We start from the raw sequence: 19,425 nt of genomic DNA, 5'->3' as shown, positions 1-19,425 counted from the left end.
CAAATGTGTTTACTGAAATCCCATCTGCTCACAAATGCAGTGCAGTACTAGGCGTGGGTTAAAAATGCAAAACTTACAATTCCTCAAAAAATTCACCCTTGTTATTTTCAAAAAGAGTCACTGACTCTGGGTGCTGTTATTTGGAAATATCCTTTCTATCACATCGTTCTCTCTTCTTTCTGTGTTTCCAGACCTGGCATCCCTTTTTGCTAATAACTTTTTTACATAAGAATTGTCTTCAAAGCCACTGCATTCTTTCTTGCTTGCTTCTACTGGAATAGCTTTCAGCATGTTTTGCAAAATGGGATGATTCCTAATTGTGTTGTATTTATAATATGCCACTTTGTGTTGAATTTTTTTTTTTAAATTTAAAATACTTCTGTAGTTAACTTCATTTATGCAGTTAAGTAGACTAAAAGCAGGTACAGAAGTTTTTTTGTGAGCCTGGGCAGGATCAGGCATTAGGGTACAAAATTTTCAGCTTGTGTGGAGTCCTTGCAAAGGGAATGGCAGAGTTTTGTCCATCTTTTTCTTACAGTAGTGTACTTTAAAGCATAAACTGTATAGAAATTGTTAAATGCTAATATACTAATCCCGCATTTATGCATGTCTTATTCTCTTCTCCCCTCTTTGCAGATGAAAAGCACAGACAATACCACGAGCAGGAAGAAACAGCAGAGATGATAGCAGCCAGGATTGACAGAGATGTTGTAAGTGAGGAGCTACAAATGATGCTCTTCATGTCTGTGGGATTTTGCAGCTCTCCTTTGTGGGAAGACTTTTCTCCAAATGGGAAATTCACTTCTGGAGAAAAGCTTTCCAAGCAGCCTCTGCTTGTTGTGGTAGATCTAAAATGAGCAGGTGGCAGTTTCTTTCCTTAATATTCTTTTTTTAAAGAGGAAAGAAAAACACACTGAATGTTGATGACAAGTTTTCTGCTGTGAAGAGATGGAAATATAAATGATATTTTTTTAAGTAGACTGACTTCAGCAAACTATGTAAGGATAAAAAAATTCCATCAGCTTAGCAAGACTTAGATATGTGTAATACCTGGAAAATGAACATGGTCATTTCTGAAGACAGGTGGACCCTTTGTATTTACAACTTCAAGCATCCCTGCATATAAGCAACAATACTGGCCATGTTCTATAGCACATGCTGGATCAAATATTGCCCCATCTGTCATTTGAAACTTTCTACTTCTCCACTCTGCTCTTGCCCTCAGCAACATCAGAGGGTCCTGAGAAAAACATGTTGGCTCCTGCTGGATTGGTGTCTTTGTGTTTTCCCCTGGGGTTCATTCATTCTTCTCCAGTTACTCTTTGAAATCTGTTCTTCAAAGAGCACTTCTCCACAAACAGCTGAATTTGTAGGGAGCTCCAGCAAATAGCTTAATACTTAGTACAAAAGGAGATGATGAAGTTATACTCTTTATGAAAATGCTGCCCATTCAAATAATTACAATTCCTTTCATGTGCTCTCAGCAAAAAATGTAATGTGGAAGTAAATTGTGTAATTGCGATCTGAGCTGAGCTATCTTGTTACACATAATTAAAAACTTCCAGCGGGCCTGCGTTTTTAAAAAATTAAAATTTAAAATACTTTACAGGTATGTAAATTTAAAACCACAAGGAATCTAAATATGAACTATTCCAGCATGCACTTTGTTCCAAGGAAGATGTTGGTGTCTGGGAGTCGGGACATTTCAATTTCTGGAGTATTTCTGCTATAGATTCTGTAGAGAAACAGTTACTTTTCTTTTCTCCCACAGCAAATTCTGAACCATATTTTGGATGACATAGAGTATTTTGTTACCAAACTGCAAAAAGCTGCAGAAGCATTTGCTGAACTTTCAAAGAGGAAGAAAACTAAAAAAAGTAAAAAGAAAGGACCTGGAGGTAAGAGTTCCTACTGCACACAGTTCTGTTTCTCTCAGGACCATTGAAGGAGCTAGGAAATGTCTTTTTGTGTGTTTTCTCTTAATCAGGGTAGCAATTTGCTCTCAATTTGAGCACAAAAGTTCCTATCAGGGTATGCTTAGAGGGAAACCCTTGAAAATAATTTGCTTGAAATCAGTGGGGAATGACTAATTAGAGATGTGACCACAGAATATGCTCCTGCCTTGTTTCTATATTTACAAAACTCTGTAAAATGGTGAATTTATTATGTATTTTGTTGTTTACTATACCTGGAATGTTTATGGAAGCTGTAATCATATAAATGGGTGTATAAAAATCTCATTTTGTTCACCAGAGGGTGTTCTTACGCTCCGTGCAAAGCCACCACCTCCAGATGAATTTGTTGACTGCTTCCAAAAATTCAAGCATGGCTTCAATCTCCTGGTAAGTGATAGCAGCTTGTCTGAGATGTGAGTTTAGACCAGGGCTGGCCACCTCTGGGCTAGCTTGGCCTCTGAGCTTTGGGATGCTGCTACTCAGGTTCTCTACACAATGACTAGATGAGCATATTGGGTGTTCAGCATCATTGTGTCTCTTCCTTTCCTGGTTCTTTAAAGCCTTTTACTTGGGAAATTTCATTTTGAATCATGAAAGAATTCCTAGGAAGGTCTGTGGGGCGTCACAGCTCTGTTGTTGTGTTTGCCAGCATCACCAGCTGTGCCCTTGATTTTATTCAGCCATGCCCATCAGACTCGCTGTGCTTGTTGCCATCATTATCCAGGACCTTGTGGCCTCAGAACGTTCCATCCAACAAATTTCTGTCTCTTTATAGGCTCTCAATAAGCAGAGATGATAATCCAAGAGCCTTCTGCTGGCATCTCCTCTTCTGCAAGTGGGAGCCTCCTATTCAAGGGAGGCAGCACGTGGGACACCCTCACAGCATTTGCTGTCAGACACTGCCTGTCCCTTCCCATTGCTGGGGAGGCTGTGCCAGTGGGGAAAGCTGCTCTTGAATTCACCGAGTCAAATCAGCTTCTTCCTTCCTGCTGAGGAATGAATTCTGTTAGCAGGAAATATTCAGACATGTTAAAAATATCTTAAAAAAAAAAGTATCTTTAAAAAAAAAAAAAAGGCAAGCTAAATCAAGTGTTGTGGTTCTGACCTTAAGGGATTGCTGTTTTGAGGGAGGATGAGTATCTTGGAACATGCTCATCCTTCTCAGTAAAAGATGTAATGTCCACAGTTTTTTCCCATTCTTTTTGCTACATTCTGCATTTAAATTGTTTTTTTTTTCTTACTCAAGACCAATCTGTGCATCTTTGACTCTTCTGTGCAGAAGAAGTCACAGCTCTTGATGCTCAGCAGCATCTGGGACCTGGTTCTGGTGTTGCTTTTGAGGAGCTGTGTTGTGACAATGCTTAAACAATTCTTTGCTTCAGCATCTTTGCAGGCGCAACAAAAGCCTGAAATTTGTGCTTTATGTCAAGGAGAACTGTATAAAATGAAGAATCTGGTTTAAAAAGAGAAGGAGTAGCTAGAAGAAAAAAATCTTCAAGTAGAATGGAAATTGTTTTAAAACCTCATGCTGGAGGCTTCTGGAAATGCTTGCCATCTGTCAAAATGCTCTAGATAGGCTGGGACTGGGTTGTTATGACTGAGAAACAAGGTATGGGAAGTTATTAGAAGCAAAATCACATCCTCCTCCTTTCTTCATTTGGAGGGACAGTTGGATGTAAAAGCAGAACGAGGGCAGCCAAAAGCAGTTTGAGGAACAGATGGCAAGATGCAATAGAAACTACTACAACTCTTTAAAGCTCATTTGGGCTTCTTGTTTCTGGAGCCCACAAAGCCATTGAGTGATCAGTAGAAATTCTCCAAGAAGCTTTATCAGTGAAGGAATTTTTTAATGATTTGGGGGTTTTAGAATATTTTTTTTTATGGTGGTGGTGTTTGGTCATAGGTTGGATTTGATGATCTCAGAGGTTTTTCATAGAAATATCTTATTATAACAGATAAAGTGATAGATGAAGTCACTATTGATAGATGTGATAGTCATGGACTGGCAAGGAAAAATCTCACACATAAAACAAATCAGAACAAAATGTTGATGTAACAGAGATTCCTGGGAGACAGATATCTGTGTTCAGTGTGATCAAGCAAGCAAATGGTAAAAGCCATCGGGGAAAAAAAGACAACAGAACATTAACAAAGAGCATCAATATGCCATTCTGTTACCTGGCCTGATATTTTTGGCAGTGTAGCAAAATTTAGGAAGTTCCAGGGTGGACAAGACTGCTTGAAGGAATTACTTCAGCTTGGAAAAAAACAGATTCAGGAATAAGTCATAAGTCTATAAATGATTATGAGCATTGCTAGAAAAAGTGAGCTGAGAAGGACAATTTAGTTTTATTCTGAGAGTTTGCAGAATACTAATGAAAGTAAGAGGTGTCAGATTTCCAAAGGAGATGCCTTTGGTTGTGGAACTTCTTGTTCTGCACAATGGGTGCTAAAATATGCATGGACTCAAGGGCAATGGGATGGATGAGCACTTGCACTTAGTGAGTGTTGCAGGCCAAGCACTGGGCTTTGGGCCTGAGCAGGGATGGCCATTCTTAGGTGAAGTATTTATTGTCTTAGCAGTCAAATGTTTCTTAAAATGTACTATTTGTTTGATTCCTTCAGGCCAAGTTGAAGTTCCATATCCAAAATCCTAGTGCAGCTGATCTGGTCCATTTTCTCTTTACCCCACTACATATGGTAAGGTTTTACAGTTTATTAAGTGTTCCCCTTCAGAACTTTTGTATTTATATGCTCTGTAACCTTTTCAGTGATAACAACATTGAAATGTTGTGTTCCTGGACAATAAGTAAGGAGAAATGTTTGTATCTCAGGATGAGGTTTTCTTTAGAAAATAATCCTTTTTTGCATATTTTCCTTTCCATTAAATGTATTTATTTAAACCATCTTTAGCCTCATGCTATACTTTGCCATTATAATCTTTAATTAGCAATAAAAAATTGGGGTTCTCTGCATGATGCAGGAGGAGAGTTGGAACCATATTTAATGGAAGTATGTGTGGCTTTCATCAGCAAAGCAAAAATAACATTGCCCAGAGTGGGTCTGAACGAAAAATGGTTGGTGACCAGAACAACAGTTCTCCAGCAATAAAGAGTTTATTTAATTTGTGTGACATCAAGACACACTGTTAGATTCTCAGAGGGGATTTTACTGCTGGGGGGTGTTTTTATGAGTGATGACTGTTTCCTAGCAGCACTGTAGGTAACATAAATTCACAGTCACCTCCTTACTGACAACCTGTGTGTTCCTGGCATTATTCTAATCCTTGGATTTAGGTGGTACAGACAACAGGAGGGCCAGAGCTTGCCAGCACAGTGCTCAGCCCCCTGCTGACAAAGGACACCATAGACTTCCTGCGGTACACCGTCACCAGCGAGGAGGGACAGCTGTGGATGTCCCTGGGTGACTCATGGACCAAAGCCAGGTGAGAAAACACCTTCAGGTTTTAGAGAATCTTCAGGTTTTTTTGATTTTTCTAAAAAAAAAAAAAATTATAAAAAATTTCTAAAAAAAATCAAGTTTATCGACATGGTCTTAACCAGATTATCCAGCTCCCAATAAACTCGATATTACTTTGTTAGGATTTGCACTCCTGAGAACTGTTCTTTGAAGGTTTTGGAGAGGACTCTTTAGTTTCCCTGGGATTTGGGATCCCAAGGAGAGACAAAACAGAGAGAATTTTGGTTTTTTTGTTTGTCAGTGGTATCCAGAACTTCTTGACATAATCTTCTGGATTATCTCTTTCTGAACTGTCCCTTGCATGTCTCCAGCTGTTTTTCGCTGTTATTTTTCCAGCCCATCTATCTGGACTTCATTAAAAAACAATTTGAAGATGCAATAAAGAGTGACAAAATATTAAATAATAGCTACAAATGTCTGCTTTCAATTTCCAATAATTATTTAAAGGTAAAAATTTAAAATGTCTTTACTTCCTTAAAAGCATTTTAATGCTATAAAAATGTTTGTCATTATAAAAAAAGAAGTTTATTCACTGAACTGTGCCACATGTGCATACCTTATGCATTGCATTTAATGGACTCACTGTTATGATTTATCTTAGCTGAATGTTACCTTCTTTATTGCAACATATAAAAGTTAACTTCTCATTTGTTGGGTTCAAAGTAATTCTGTAGTTTGAAATTTGGTGAATTGAACGTGCAAAAAAATAATCTTAAATTAGCAAAATGCATTTTGACTATAATCTGTGGTAGATAAGTAGATTTGATGATGATGAAGTATGCAATCACTTGGGCTGGAAATGCAGCATGTCTTTTGTGTCTTTTCATCCTTGCTCTTAAATTTCAGATTGGAACACAAATGTCTACCAGATGGATTATTTTATTAATTATTTTATTGATTATTTGGCTGATTGAAAGCTGTAGAGTGTAAAGAAGGCTGCATGGGAGGAGTGGAAAGGTGCTCCTTGTCTTGGGAACTACTCCATTTGTTTAGTCCATCCTGAAAAAAGGGAAATGGAAAGAGAAATGCTTGGTGTTTGCTAGTGAAGAATGAAGCACTTCAAATGTAGTTGGCTGATCTGTGCAGATTAGAATTGATGGTGAGATTGATCTCAGTATGCAGAGGTACCCTGGGGTGGGATGTAGCAGGAGAGGGGAATGATAACATCAGGGATTATTGACCAGCCCTAACAGGCTGGGAATTGCTCACTGCTCATGTGACTGGCACATTTCTCCCTTGATTTTGGGCAGTGTCAGCAACGAGCCTGTTAAAGGACTGTGATGTGCATTGCTGTTCCTGCTGCCAGTGTGAAGACACAGCAATTTATATTGTAGGACAGAGTGTTAACTTTATGCTGTGGGACAGTGTTATGTGTGGTGCAAAGGCAGAGCAGGACAGCATTCATTGAGGTGCTTGGTATTACAACAGAGAATGCTAGTGGAACTCTGAAAAGTAGTGCAGTATTTTATAAAGATCAATCTGGACCATAAAACAGCCAATGTGATGGTAATTCCTGTGTCCTGGAACATGTAGAGTTGGGTGGGGTTTATGTCTGTAAAGCTACTGTTTGTTTTTTTGGTTTTGCTGTAGCTAGGTCCCCTGGGTTTCCATGCTTTCAGGTTTTCTCACAAAGCTGGCTGTTTCTCTGAAGTCTTCTCTTGGTGCTTTCACACAAATAGAGCATTGCAATATTTTTCCCCGTGTGTCACCATTAAAACGAGATTTGTTTTGATTGATTCTTCTACTCCCTGTCTTTGCTATGAGGCAGAAGTTGGCTGTGTTTTAGCCCTGATGTGTCCTTACAGAAGCAGCAAACTCCTTCTGCAGGGCACTGCAGGGAGGATAGCTGAGGTAAATAAAGGTGTTCTGCTGATCCTCCCTGTTCTAGCATGATTCTGCCTCTAGTGTAATCCCAGCCTCTCCTCTACACCCATAAAAATTCTGAAGCACTTCAATTTCTATAAATTGGACCTTGTTAAACCAGCATTTGTGTGGCCCTTGACACGGATTTCTGCTTTGCCTTTGCCACAGAGCTGAATGGCCAAAAGACCATTTCATCCCGCCCTACGTGCCCCGTTTCAGGAATGGTTGGGAGCCTCCTCTGCTGAACTTCATGGGAGCTCCGAAGGAGCAGGAGCTCAACCATTTGGCAGAGTCTGTGGCAAACGTGGCAGAGCAACAGAGGAAGCAAGAGATGAAAAGACTGTCCAGTGAGGTGAGTTACTGCAGAAGTGTGCTGTTAATTAGCTAATTACCACCAACCCCTTCCTCCCTAAGGACAAGAGGCATTCCTGGAGTAACCACAGTGGAAGCTCTTCACACTTATAGGAAGTTATAGGAAACCAAATAACAGCTCAGCCACCAAAAATGCAATTAGGAAAATAGAAGGATTTTTGCTTACTGCTCTCCTTGAACCTGTGCACTCCCCTGCCTCAGCTGGGAGGACAATCCAAGACCCTAAGGTTTAGTTTGATTGAGTTCTTCTATAACATCCCATTGATTTTGGGCTTAAATACTTTGGGCAATGTTTGCACCAAAGTGCTGTCCGTCACAGGCACAGCATCCAAAAGAAAGGAATCACCCTTTTTGGTGGAATTTTGGACTTAAACTGCTTCCTCATAAATGTGGGATTTATTATTCCTTTCATTAACCTATTGATACTTTCACTGTATTACTTATAAATATTCAGAGATGCTCTCAAGGCAATGCCATGTCAGGTAGATTAGGCCTACTTAAAAAAAACAACCCTGCTGCTTAGGAAAATGATTGTATATAACATTTTCCCAAACTTTTCTTCAAAGGAATGTCACAATTTTAGCAAAAGTTAGGTTATCCACTTTAAAGAGTGGAAATATGCATCACAATCTAAAGCCTTTAGAGTAACCAGGGTGCATTTTCTGTCCAGCTTTATATCCAGCCCCTTGTTTCTCAACCAAGATTCTACCCTTTCTTTTTCAATAGAATTGATCAGAAAATGAACTTTAATTTTTGTGACAATTTTAAGAATATATGTGGATTTTGCTGCCTTTTAATTAACAAAAAAGGGTATTGCCTTTTGAAGCGTACAAAAATTTCCCTTTTGGAAGGTTTTGTCTTTTGCTGGGAGGACACAAGATTTAATTTAAATTTTTATTTTATACTTCTATTCTGGTTTAGCTTAAATCTAGTGTTAGGTAATCCAATATACCCTTTTAGCACCCATGAGATGGAAGTACACCTAAGAATTTCCTAGGTTCACCTAAGAGTCTTTTCTATCTTGGGGAATTATTATTGGTTTTGGACGTTGCCTTCTTGCAGATCAATTCTCTAATTTGAGATAGCAAAACCTCCCAAAACAAAACCTCCCAGTCATATTAAAACTTTCTTTTCGTGAAAATCTCTGTTAGTTAAAAAAAACCAAAAAGTTCTACTCAGCTATAGAGACAAAAAAAAAATTAAATTGGTAAAAAACCTGCCAAGCAAAGGAGGGATAACATGATAGATATTTGATTACTTAAAGCACTGTTTGGCTTTATGCCTAACAAGATACACAGGAATAAATGTGACAAAAAGTAAGTATTGCCAGTGATTCATTTTCAGAAGAAAAGCATTTTAGTGAAGTTAATGGGCGCAGTAAAGGGAAATGTAGCTTTTGCCATCGCTATCACCCCCCCTCCCTCGTGACCTCCCAAAAAATACCAAATATTGTCTCATTTTTCACTACTGATCTATATTTCCATGTGGTTTTTTGTTATATTGTGTTCCTTCTAAAAATAATAATATTAATATTATTAATAATAATAAGAACAACAACAAGAACAACAACAGACAACAGAATTAAAACTTTTCCCATAGTATTAAAAAAAGGACCATTACTTTTTCTCTTCTGATCCAAAAACTTCATGTTATTTATTTATGTAAATAAAAAACCTAAAACAAATCTGAAGTGGGAGAATATATTGAGGTTTTTAAATTACTTGTGTTTCAGGGAGTTGATTTCACTTCAGTCTTTTTCATGAACTGGTAGTTGTTTATGCCAACTTAATCTCTTTGTCTTAACTTTCAAAAGATACATACACCAAAAAAAATTAAAATATATACATATATAAATCTCAGTTCATTGAAGCAGTTTGTGTGCCTGGTTACTGGGATGTCAGGCACTGGTTTTATGTCTGCCTCTGATTCCCACAAGGTTCTGGGCAAATGATTTAACCTTGGTACCTTGGCTCCCTGTGCCCGTGCCTCCCTAGCACATCCCTGGGGGAAAAGGCACTGAGCTGCCTAATAGCTGTGAAATGCTGCAGGTGCTCAGCTGGAAAAAGCTGCCTGAGTGCAAAATGCTGCTTTGTCTGCAGAAAAAGCACCGCCCTGGAGTGGGTGACACCAGGATAATTATACTTTCATAAGTCTGCTGCAACAGCTTGTTCAATGAGGAGAGCTGCAAAAATCAGATGAGAATGGAAATGTTTGTCTCTTGCTGCTAATTGGCCTCGTGTGTCGGTGTGGAATTCATCTCCCCAGAACCAAGGCTGCCTGTGGAGAGCTGTGCTGGGAGAGAAAAGAGGAGCATGGCCCTGTTATCCCTGCTGGGCAGGGCTCTGGCTTCAGGAAAAGTGTATTGGAGGTTCCAACCCCTAAAAAACTCCTTTTTTCTTTCCATTCCTGGATTCCTGAATCTTAAGATCCAGCCACACATGCAGCTCCTAGAAGAGGGGTTTCAAGGTGGAGGCAGTTCAGCAAAGAGGACTTGAAATGGTGAAACAACCACCAGAGAGTGTCCAGTGAGGCTAAAGCAATGCAAATAATTTGTGTGAGAAGTAAAATGAATTCCTGCCTCATGGGTGTCTTTTGATGCAAGGCATAAGCCAGGTGACACTGGAGATTTTTTCCAAAGAGTTGTAGAAATAGTGTTTTAAAGAATATTCTATTTGTATGGGCAGTTCTGTGGGGTTTAATTTATTTTATTAATTGCTTTTCATAAACCCTCAGTCCCCTAATCAAGGGTCTCTGGGTGCCACGACACCTGGGGTAGAGATTAGGTGAGAAACTTTTCTGTAGCCACATTAACAGAGACAAGGAAAAAGTAAGCCAAAAGCAAAAACAATGCAGAAGGAAACTAAAAACCACAACAACCCAGGTTTAAACATTTGTCAGATTCTGGTGAATCTCAGCCAGTTTAACTTGTGCATCTGGATGGCATAAGGGAAGGTTATAAAATTAGCTATTTCAATATCATAATACCCACAAATGGACTGTTAAACTGGGTCTTGTTTTTGGAAATGGTGATTAAGATCATTCTTGCCTAGAAGGTGAGTGTCAATGCTGAATTTAGGATGGGTTTTTTGTTAAAAAAAAAAAAAAAAAGAATTTCCTAAACCCTTGAATGTTCTTACATATGTGCTTGTGATAAAGAATGTTCATTTTCCCTCGTTAAAATCCATAATGATATTAACTATTACTCATTTTTGCATTTCTTCATGAACTATAGCCATATTCAGTCAGGGTGTGATGTGAATTCTTGCAATAGAGTGATAATTTCCCTCCATTTCTTACACTTACTGCTGGCTGGCCTAGAGCTTTGTGGTTTGAATTGTACATCCAGAGCAGAAGCTCAGAGCAGTTTTTCTGTGCAGGGTATTTTAAAGCAGTTCAGCCATTGTTTATAAGTTGTGTTGCTGTGGTGATAGCTGAGCGATGACACAGCCCTTGCCCCAGAGATCTGTTTTTCTCCAGAACATCCACTACAATATTAATGCAGCGGCACGACTTGGGATAGAAATTCTTTTGTTCTCATCCTTTTGATCTCTGCGTTTACCTACTTGAAACACAGAAGTTATTAACTTTTCATGGCACCTGAGGATGGGGGATGTGGTATTTGCTGGGTCCCCAGGACAAAGGAGGAAATGATTGAATCTGACTCCATGTTCTTAGAAGGTTAATTTATTATGATATGATATGATGTGATATGATGCTATACTAAACTATTCTAAAGAATAGAGAAAGGATACAGACAGAAGGCTACAAAGAATGATAATAAAAACCTGCGACTCCTTCCAGAGTCCCAACACAGCCTAACCATGACTAGTCATTAAGTTAAAATAATTAAAATGAAACCAATCAAACAACGTCCAGTTGGTAAACAATGTCCAAACCACATTCCAAAACAGCAAAGCACAGGAGAAGCAAATGAGATAATATTGTTTTCATTTTTCTCTGAGGCTTCTCACCTTCCCAGGAGAAGAATCCTGGGCAAAGAGGATTTTTCAAAAAATATGACATGAGGGAATGCTGACAGGGCCCCTGGTATGGCTGGATGGAGCTCAGGGGAGGATGGCACTAATCCATTGGTGGCTTTGTTCCCTTTTTGTCTTGCAGCCTCCCGGCGTTCCTGACTACCCCCCGGCGGATGGGTATGCATTCAGTAACACGGTGTACAAGAGAGGGCCTCTGCTGGACCAGGGGGCAGCTGTGGCTGCCTTTAAGCAAACTGTTAGCCGACATGTAGATAGGTAACCCTGCCCTGACAGCGGCCGTGGTGCTGTGGAAAACTGTCCCCACTTCTTGCTCTTGGGGTGGCGGGGTCTGTGACTGCCTCTGGTGGCGGCATTGTGTCTGCTGGGGAAGTGATTCTGTTTAGCACTGCTTGTCCTTACCTGAACTGTGTCATTTGGACTCTTTTTGTATAATTTCTATGAGATATCCTGTTTGTCTGTGATGTTAAATTGCTGCTTTTGTCAAGAATGATATGGTGGAGTTACAACCCAATTGCAATCACAGAATCCACCCACTTTGGTTCAAATTTTAGTTCTGATTTGTTTCATGTTTAAATGCACTCTTTGCTCTTTCCAGAATTACAAAGAATGACAAGTCTGCTCTGAGATTCACCTGTCCTTGTTTTGACTGATTGTTTGATTTTGTTAGCTGCTCACTTAGTTCTCCATCATCTCCTGCTTTCTGTTTTCTGAGCTGTTCTTTCAGAACAGTGACACCTTGTCTCTTCCATCCTCTTTCAAATGTTACAGAAAATGCTCTGAAATGTTTGCATAGCAAACAGTGTCTTTTTGCACATCCTCTTTCACCCCCTTCATTTTATAGTAAAACTGAATAACTTGACAAGATGATATGCAGTGATCCTTGGCCTTGTCTCTGGGGAGAATTTACACCAGCACAGACTGTGGAGGCACATCAGTAAAGAAGCATTGGAATTGCTCTCCTGTACCAAACCATATTCCATATATATTATATGAAAAAAATTTTGTTTTATGAGCCATGGAAGATGTTTAAGCTAAATTTTGGGGATCAACTTGCTGGTTAAAGCATCCTCAATATAAGTCTTTTGATGAAAACCCTTCCAGAATCCCTAGTTTTGAGCCATGTGCTAAAAGATCCTGTTTTTAAACTGCATGTAAGCCAATTCCCATATGGTGTGCAGGTTGAAGACACAATTAATTTCTCTGAACTTTGGATTTATTCTTCATGGCAACAGCAGCAGAGTAGTCATCTCTTAATTGTTTTCTCAAACTTTATTGCCTGTTGCATTTTTGTCTCGGGACCATTTATTTTGAAATCTAGATGATCTGCACTCTAAATTCCTTTCTCTTACCTGTAATGTGGTAAGACCTGTTTTGTCCTTCCAGAGTAAAAATATTCCATGCAAAGGTTTTTGCCTCTAGCTCAGTTTTAGAGAAAGACTCTTACTGCATTGAGCTGTTGATGATATCAGGGTGTCTGGAACAGAAAGAGTTATCCAAGCCTCCTTTGTGGCAGTAAGGAGAAATGGGTGTTTCTAAGAAGCAGCTCATGAAAGGTCAAATTAGTCTTTAGGAAAGCTGTGGAATGAGACCTGCTGTAGTGGTTCCTGCTTCTCACCACTGACGTGAGATATGCCTCCCTTGGGTGATGCAAATAAAGTGCAAGAGTCTTAGATTTGCAGTGGATATTAGGCATTTCAGGAACCCTGGTGCCACAAGAACACTGAATAATTTTCAGCAAGTTTTGCGCTGTTTCAAAGCAGCAGTGTCTTGCTGTGGAGTTTGGCTTTCACTATCATTTGAAGAAAAGCTCTCTGAAAGTCTGTGTAACCCTCTAGGCTCTCAAGCAGGGTACAGTGAAGAGCTGAGACCTGAAATTATGGTCTATCTGATAGGCAGTAAGAAGCTCAGAGGAGGATGGATGGAGGGAAGTGATCAGAATATTTGCGCCCAGAGTAAACTGGCTCATTAGGCTGGGCTTGAAGAATTAGGGTCTCTTCACAAGCATTCATCCATTGTCTGGCCCATGTTCTGGGCATGTTGCTGAGTCAAGTAAGACTAAAATGGAGACATTTTAAGAAATTCTTCCTCAGTTGCATTTTTGAAGTAATCAGGATAGTTAGGTGTGGACAAAATAGGAAGACACTGTAATAGAATAGAATATTGTAGAATATTGTAATGATTTTGTATAGGCTGCCTGTAAGTAAAGGTACTGTCAGAGCTACATTAGTCATAGCTCTCAGATAGTAAGAAAGAAAGTCAAAATTATATGAATTTTAGGGAGGTAGCAGGAAAAATCTGTTTTACTCATACATTGTTTAGCCTCATAACAGCTATTCTGTAGGCTGGGGGTCATCCCCTGCTTTTCACTCTCTCCTTAAATACTGCGAGTGTTTTCTCTTTCTTTCAAAATAATCTTTCAATCTAAATACAATTTTCCTTGGTTCTGCTCTTCAAGTCAAGTGAGACAGTTCTCCACAGCCATGCAGTAGCCAGGTAGCTGCTGGATTGCTCAGGCACACCTGGAACCCAGAGCTGCACAGCAGCAGCAGCAGCAACCACCCGTGCTCATATCCCTGGGCTGTGACCTTGTACCCAGCATTTCAAGCCATGGATTGCTTCATGTTTTAATTAGCTGTTTGGATTTATTTATTTATTTTTCTATTTGTGTATTTATCTGTCTATTCATGTGGGGTTTTTTTTTTTGTTTGTTTGATTACTTTACTGTCCAGTATGGGTTTATGTTGTTGGTGTAATTTGCAGCAAGTGCATAGAGTTACTGGGGGGGTTTTCTGGACCTGTTTGGAGTGGGCTGGGGACTTCTCAATTCAAAGTGTTATGTCAAAGAAAGCAGTAGCTCCATAACCACAGGCACTCTGGACAGGTCTTTCCTCATGGAAACAGAGAGACACAGAGCTCACTGTAATATGCCTTGTTCTACAATGAATCCTGTGTGTAACTGGCTTTATTTCTCATTTTTAATTGATAAAGTAGCTTGAAGTTGTTAGAGTTGGTGGCATCTTATGGTAAATTAAGAAAACTGATCTCCAATAGGTGAACATTATTTAGAGTTTAACTCCATTAGTATTGATGGCAACAATTTATTCATCTATTATGTGTTTGAAACAATCCGTGATGAACACTAGAAATACAATTTCATACAAAGCCCGAGCTATCAATTATATCCTAAGTATAGTCATTTGTTTATATGGCAAATGACTGTTTACCCTTCTGTAGGAAAACAAACTAAATATAGAGTACATGTTTATTTTGAAACAATAGCACCTGCTAATCTAGGTTGTTATCATACATCTTGCAAGCAGTGAGCTAATAAAGATTATCAGTTCTTGAGGTCTGTGTATTTCAGCCACCTCTTCATTTTGGTTTATTTGTGCTTTATTTTTTTTGGCACTATAATCAGTGAATTATGAATAGGTAGTTCTACAGCAGCATCACATTATGGCTGAGAGATTTTTGTTTTAAAAAATGTTTTGCAGGCTATTCAAAGAGGGCATTTTGTGGTCTTGGTTGCTTGACTGTCTCACTGAACAATAGCCTGATCTTTGCTTTGCAGAAACTATGAAGCACACAATAAAACACAGAGCAAGAAATATGCCAAATGCAAGTACGAATTCGTGGCAAGAAACAACAGTGAGCTTTCTGTCATGAAAGAAGAGATTGTGGAGGTAATTTTGTTTGCAAAGACAGCGCACAAATTTCTGGTGCTGCTCAAAGCTGAGGGTACCTTTCCTGTGGACAGTGTGGCTTTCCTTAATGTTTGCTTCAATGTGTTTGACTTGTCTGCCTCAGTATGGAAAGTTGTTAATTTGTTTTGCATCAATTTTGCTGACTTAGGAAGGGTGCTGTCGAGATCCGTGCTCGAAACACATTTGTGTGTTCCTTCCACCTTCTCTAGTGTTGCTTTTAAATATGAAGTAGTGTTTAAAGAACTATCTGTGTACATACAGAGTATAGTGAAGGACTGTTCTTTCCAAGAGGATGTGGCACCAGAAAAGTGAGATACATTTGGAAGGGAGGGAGCAACAAAGAGAGAAAATGCTGAGTGTGAGAATGTGGGGCAGGCAGTCTGACTTCTAAATGCTCCAGGCCATCCTGCTCCCATTCCCTGTTTACTGAGTGTTGTGTCTCCAAATTTGTGCTCCCCCAGAGGTGCCTTTACTTGGATTATTAGTAATTATTTATTCCTTTTGTCAACAGCATGTGGGTTGTAGAGATGGCTGCATCTCTGTGCAAGTATCTGTGCTTTGTTCCTCTGTCTCATCCAGCACATTCCTGAGTTTTACAGAACTCCATTACACACTTACATATTCTTTCTTGAGAGCCCCATTTTGAAAAGTGCAGTAGAGCCATGCAGAGTTAATGATGGTGGGAATCAGGGAAGGTACAGAGGTTTTTCAGGGACACATCTGTGCAAGAACTGTTGGCAGACTCAGAACCTGGCAACGCCGTGGTTTTGTTTCAAAATGATTCACACCCTAAGTACTAGCAGGAGGAAACTCAAAGAATAAATGTAATTATTTACCAAATTATTTCAGATTCTGGATGACAGAAAGCAGTGGTGGAAGGTTCAGAACAAAAGTGGCAGCACGGGCTTTGTGCCAAACAACATTTTGGACCCTCTGAGGAACACAGAAGGCGGTCAGGGATGGCCAGAGCCTGCCTACACCCGCACCATCCAGGTACTGTCCATCCTCCAGCAAAGCCTCCTCTGGAAGTGTCACTGTGGGCACAACAAATTTACATTTCTTGTAGAGGCTGAAGGTGGTGTGGGGAGTCTTTGCTTCTTTTTTGCCAGGGTTGGGATTAAATGTAGGAGACGGAATTTCTTGTTTGGACTCAGATGTTTATTAGTTCCTATCTAGGTTACAGTCTCACCAAATGAGAGTTCTACAGTACTTCACTCTAACAAACTAAAAATGGAGCCCTATCTCTCTCTCTACAAGGCCTTTTAGAGATAAACTGCCCAATTAAGAAATGACACCTAAATTATTTTCACTTTTAACCCAATAACCAAAAACCTGTGCCCCGCAATGGGAACTTTTTTATCCAATTACACAAAACCACCCAAACCCATGGAGAAGACGGTGAAGAAGAAGGAGAAGAAGGAAAATAGGAAGGTGAAGAAGAGGGACCAGCCTCCACCCTAGAACCTCCATCTTGTTTTATATATATTGCTGCATTCTAAATCCTTAAACTCTGAGTTTTCCACCCTGTGATATTACACACTCCTATTCAAACTGCACACCCATAATCCCAGTGTTACCAATCAATTTTGGAAGCTTTCTCCACAGCCTCAGGTCAAATGCAGTGCTCTCATGGGGCTCAGAGTCTGTCAGCACAGAAAGTCTAAAATTCTCAGCATCCAGGGTTCCAACAGTGATGTCTGTATTTCACAGAATACAATTGACAGAGAAACTGCAAAAATGTTTTACCTCAGTTATTTTTTACCTGCTTATTGGCTTAGAGGTGGTAACTTCAGTTCTAGTGGATGTGTATGCATTTATTTTAATTGCAAATATCCTTTGTGAATTGATAGCTGTTGATGCCAAAGAAGGAGTTTGAATTATTTAAGGTAGGGTCATCTTTGTTTTTCCTAGAAGAGCGAACTCAAGCTTTTCCTTTTATTTTCTGTCTTTGTGTGTCTCTATCCCGCTCCTGATTTTATTTAATTATTGTAATTTTGGAGTCATAAAAAGGAGGTATATTTGCTTTTGAATTCACAAAGCAGGTATTTTTCAATTACCATGTCTGTGCCTCAATAGCACTCTATTATCCTGACCTCATTTTAATTTTCTTTCTTTCATGTAGTGGTGTGGAACTAATATTTTTGTTGTTGTTATTTCTTTTATATGTTGAACAGAATTAGAGAGAATTACTTAAAAAAATTCTTACATCAGCCCAATTATCCACCCAAGTAAGGATATATAGGATAAAGTTGTAATATGTATTTCTAGACAAAATTTAAGGGGGTTAGGAGCTGTTAAAAGAAGTTATTCTATTTTCTAAGACCTCTTTCTTTCCTCTTTTTTTTTTTTTCCTAATGATCTTGAAAGTTTGGGCAAACAAGTTTGAATTAAGCAGAAATTCCAGGCCTGCCTCTAAATCAGACTTTAAAACCAAACTTCTGTTGAAGCTTGAAGTTTAATAATTTCATCTAATCTAATTTGTTGTGTCTGCAACTCCCAGCTGATGACTGAAAACCAAGAAATGCCACAATGTTTTGCAAAATAATGTGGTATTGCCTGCCTTGATCTTGGTGGGCTTGAATCAGACCATTTCTGAGCTTTCCTGTCCCAAATTGTTTGCCTGTAACATCTTGGCTCATTCTGCATTGGTTGTGGATTTGCCTGTCTGTGAAGTGAAGCATGCATCTAGAGTGCTTTTCAAATCCTGAGTTAAAGATCTGACTTGGGGTTTTGGGTTGGTTTTTTTTTTTTTCTTCTTCCTGTGCATGTTATTTTGTGTGTTTGGAATTTGCCACCAAGTCCTGAGCAGGCTGAGTATGGTTTTGGGTAGAGGTTCTCACATTATTCTTCTGTAATGCACTGCAGGGTTTGAAGTTCTCTGAAATAATGACAAGAGATGGCATATAATAAAATAATCATTTCCACAAAGCATTCTCCATGGGCCTATGAAAATTAGGGTCAGGGAACACTGTTTAAGATAACTTTGTTACTTTGCCCTCTGGCAGGTTGTTCCACAGCTTGATCATATTCAAATGTGAGCTTGAAACACTGTGAAATTGTTTATGAATATAATGAATTGCAGAGGATAAATGAGGTCTTTACCAAGACATGTCAGTAATGTTTTAACATGGTGGTGATTATTATAATTTTAGCACTCCTGAGCACTCTCACTTGTCTGTTTTCCTGTGGTGGACACGTGGTTCATTTGGGAAGTGTTTGCATAACTCCATTTATTTTCACAACAGCACTATGAGGCATTGCAGCTTTTGCTGCTCTCTCAAGACTCATTCAGCTCTCAAAAAGCTGCTTTCACAGTGGCCTGGCTGCTGTGGCCAGCTGCAGATAAACGTTATGAGCAAGGGCAGTGTCTTCCTTTACAGACCAATAACCTTCAGTGCACTGCTCACCAAAGGCTGCTCATAGATTGTAAGGAAGAATTAAGGATTCCACTGAAAAAGAGGATTTTTTTCACTTGATTGTGCTGCAGACACCCCTTCTCTGAGAAATGGGTGCCTCATTATCACAGTTATTCTCAGAGGTATAAAGGGGTTTTTTTAGCTCTCACTCTGTCCCCCTACCTAGTGACCTCTAAGGCCACACATTACTTTAAATCCTGATTTTTCACCCAATCATTTTCAGGATCCAGGTCCCAAAAAGTCGCTTGAGAGCACTGAGGTGATACTTGCAGGACATTGCCAGCAATACCCCAGTTATTTAATTATCTTTGTGAGTCAGAGGCTGTAACTCTGTTTGTTTTCTGGTCAGTTGAATTAGTTCCAGGAAACAGTATTTTTGCTTGTTTGGTGCTCTTGTACTTTTAGGAGTGCATTTTGCTCAATTCTTCTATTTTCTGCTATTGTTAATTATTGTTTATCAGAGTTTTCTGGGGTGTTGCTCATTTAATCTGTTTATTTTATTGTGAGCCATCACTGGTATTTCACTATCCTATTATATAAGAAAATAAAAGAGTTTCCTCTGATTTCTTATTCTGTAAAAGTATTTCTGGTTTCTGGTGAACCTATGAAATAATTCATCACAGTATTTCCTATCTTC

General features: G+C 39.2%; 1 protein-coding gene across 5 annotated transcripts in view; it reads left to right on the top strand.

The window, feature by feature from the left end:
- EPS8 (epidermal growth factor receptor pathway substrate 8) overlaps positions 1-19,425 on the top strand; it is a 126,794-nt gene that overhangs the window by 93,455 nt on the left and 13,914 nt on the right. For 4 of the 5 annotated variants that reach the window (XM_038153412.1, XM_038153413.1, XM_038153411.1 and 1 more), the window contains 9 exons: positions 637-710; positions 1,772-1,898; positions 2,254-2,342; positions 4,581-4,655; positions 5,252-5,400; positions 7,467-7,650; positions 11,790-11,923; positions 15,240-15,351; positions 16,222-16,365. In XM_038153412.1, the coding sequence (XP_038009340.1) occupies positions 637-710; positions 1,772-1,898; positions 2,254-2,342; positions 4,581-4,655; positions 5,252-5,400; positions 7,467-7,650; positions 11,790-11,923; positions 15,240-15,351; positions 16,222-16,365 (1,088 nt within the window). The remainder of the gene's footprint in view (positions 1-636; positions 711-1,771; positions 1,899-2,253; positions 2,343-4,580; positions 4,656-5,251; positions 5,401-7,466; positions 7,651-11,789; positions 11,924-15,239; positions 15,352-16,221; positions 16,366-19,425) is intronic. The other variant, XM_038153415.1, reaches the window with a different exon arrangement.

Source organism: Motacilla alba, chromosome 1A (assembly GCF_015832195.1).
Source record: "Motacilla alba alba isolate MOTALB_02 chromosome 1A, Motacilla_alba_V1.0_pri, whole genome shotgun sequence".
Lineage (NCBI taxonomy): Eukaryota > Metazoa > Chordata > Aves > Passeriformes > Motacillidae > Motacilla > Motacilla alba.
This window is presented reverse-complemented; position numbering and strand designations above follow the sequence as displayed.